A 2610-nucleotide genomic window follows, 5' to 3' on the forward strand; every position below is an offset into this window, starting at 1 on the left:
CTTGTTCTCAAGTATTTTTATGATTTGAATTCAAGTCAAATCCCGTAGTTTAAGTTCTAAATGACAGGCAGGCAGGGCAGTTGCCACATTGACTTTTGCCGCCCGATCACATCGTCTATACGCCGTAACGTAACCCGCAGAGCTGTTAACTAGGGTGTAGCGTACTCGGTCGACTTTTGAATTTTAATAACGGGCCCCCCTCACTTCAAGCCATTTTCGGTGTAGTTTTGGGAACCGACCTTGTTTTTTCGCTGAGACAAAGACTTCAGGTTCCAACCACGCCTCAAAGTTGAAAAATTTCACTACTTTGCACTAAAATCGAATAATTCGGGTAAAAAATATATCAAAGTAGTACAGAGACGCTTCATGAGTGGCATATGTTGCTTATACATCTAAAAAAAGTTTGCCACATGTGTTCGGCCATGAGAGAACCATTTTAGGCCGTTTTAACGGCGACATTTCTACAAAATTACTCAAAAAACGTTCCAAATCGTTATTTAATCCGGCTCTGGGGACAGGATACTGGTCCTAGGCAGTTCCCCCCCCCCCCCAAGAACAACAAGGACGTTGACAAGAGACGTTCCCTCCTGACCTGGTCAGCAGTATCAGCTCTCACTCTTGGCGAAGGGACCTTGGGCGGCGATGCGGCGAGCGTAGCGCGCAGGTCGTGCAGCAGGCTGTGATGCTGGCTGGCGTCCTGGGGGGCGGCCACCAGGACCTGCAGGCCGCTCAGGCACAGGAGAAAGGCGAGCAGGGCGCCCATGGTATAGCTGAGTGGCCTGAGGAGCTCGCAGCGTCGGCCTTTATGGAACGCGAGTGAGCCTATGAGATACACGCCACTTCTTCCTCTCAAGCACCAACCCTCGACAAGATTGATTCCAAGAATACAACCACGACACATGGCAATGACGCGATGTGGGAGGATACCGCGCCTTCAGGCATTGCATCACAGCTGAGCCCCTAGTTTTAAACTTGTTGTTTCTGGTTATTTTTATTATGAGTCAGAACGATTCAGGTGATAAAAACTAGATAATAATTATGTAGGTGGGTACTATTTTAAACAAATCAAATTCACTATCAAAGTTAAGTAGATTAGTTTATCAATAGATATCACGGCACATCCCACATATAAGTACACCTGAGGGATAGTAAAAAGATTAGTAACTACAATTACTTCCATTCCACTTTCATTCAGAACCCCTTTTCACACACCACTTATACTGACTTGGGTACCACCAAAAATCACAACCTTGAACTTTTACAGATTCAAATTACAGATTACAAATATGAATAGTTACTATTGATATAAATATACTGCTTCTGATGCCAGATAATATCTTCTATTGAAAACAAACAAGATCTTTAATAGAAAAATCGAAAAACAATTTGTTGAAGAAGATTTCAACTTAAAATTTGCATCGTTTAAACTGCGCATAGATTTCTGTTAAAACATTTGAAAGTCTTATTGGCTGAGAGATAGCGAAGCCTATTATCCACTGATGATCAAAATTTCGTATCTGTTTGTTAGTTTGTTTCTCTGTCTGTCTGTCTGTCCGCACGATAAAAAAAGAAAACGGTTTGAGCTCCGAGCCTCAAATTTTAATTGTAACTTTGTATCATAAAAAGCAAGAACTGTATTGATTTTAAACCCTCTTGCTCAAAGATTGACGTATCGAAAAAATCATAAAAATCATTAAAAAATCATTTAAAAAAAATTAATTAGAAAAAAATTAGAAAAATATCAGAAAGATAAAGGGAAAATAAAGGGGAAATAAATTTCGAGAAAAGGAGACAAATTGATGTATGCGTGAATTTATAGGGAAGTACCCCTCGGGGGAGGCTGGGGGGGGGGGATGCCTCATGTACAAATACGGATCTTGAGACAAATTCCTAATCCCTTAGACGGCTCACGATAGAGACGGAATAATTGAAAGCGACCCCCCCCCTCTCCCCCCATCTCTCACGTTCTTGGAGCAGAGAACCGGTTGCCTACCTACTAGGCGGGCCCTCACTCGTTCCAGTTTTGTTCTATAGTTTTTACGTCTTCTGTTATTTTAATGCACTTCGCTCAGCTACCCCGTGCACAATGTTAACGCACGGGGCCCTACGTTTAATGCGTCCCACTTTGCCCCCGTGGCAAAACTTTTAGTTCTGGCCAATAGAATTTCCGAGGCGTAGCAATAATGGGGTTTAGCGCCAGGCGCCAAACACGTCTTGTGCTATAGGCTGAGGTGCACTTTGTGTGATGCACGAAGTATGCATGATTGAGTAGTTCAGATGTCACCGCTAGATGGCACCACTATCGAAATGCCTGCCTTATATCTCGCTGGGTGCCCCGGGTGCACACAGCATCAGGTCCTTGGGCAGTTCACCCATATTATCGGCGCATTATACATTGAGGTGCCGCCACTTGCCGCCATTTGATACTATGTCGCTGATTTTTGTAAGGAGACTTGTACGGAAAGTTCTGGGCTATTCCACCCGTATGAAAATTATCAACTCTACTAGAAAATTCCCTGGTTACAGAGTTTGGACCAAATCCAGTAAAAATATTGTCCGTGTCATCGTACCTAGTTTATGTTCGGGGAAAAGTTTTAGTGTAATGCCTGA

General features: G+C 43.1%; 1 protein-coding gene across 1 annotated transcript in view; it reads right to left on the bottom strand.

Annotated features, from left to right (window-relative positions):
• The window catches only part of LOC113211361 (myrosinase 1), a 28636-nt gene extending 26970 nt beyond the window's left edge, over window positions 1-1666 (bottom strand). The window contains exon 1 of the mRNA XM_052270690.1: window positions 593-1666. Coding sequence (XP_052126650.1) covers window positions 593-901 — 309 coding nt within the window. The 5' untranslated portion in view covers window positions 902-1666. The remainder of the gene's footprint in view (window positions 1-592) is intronic.
• Window positions 1667-2610: the final 944 nt, after the last annotated feature.

This window comes from Frankliniella occidentalis, unplaced genomic scaffold (genome assembly GCF_000697945.3).
Source record: "Frankliniella occidentalis isolate FOCC.00 unplaced genomic scaffold, Focc_3.1 Scaffold134, whole genome shotgun sequence".
Classification (NCBI taxonomy): domain Eukaryota; kingdom Metazoa; phylum Arthropoda; class Insecta; order Thysanoptera; family Thripidae; genus Frankliniella; species Frankliniella occidentalis.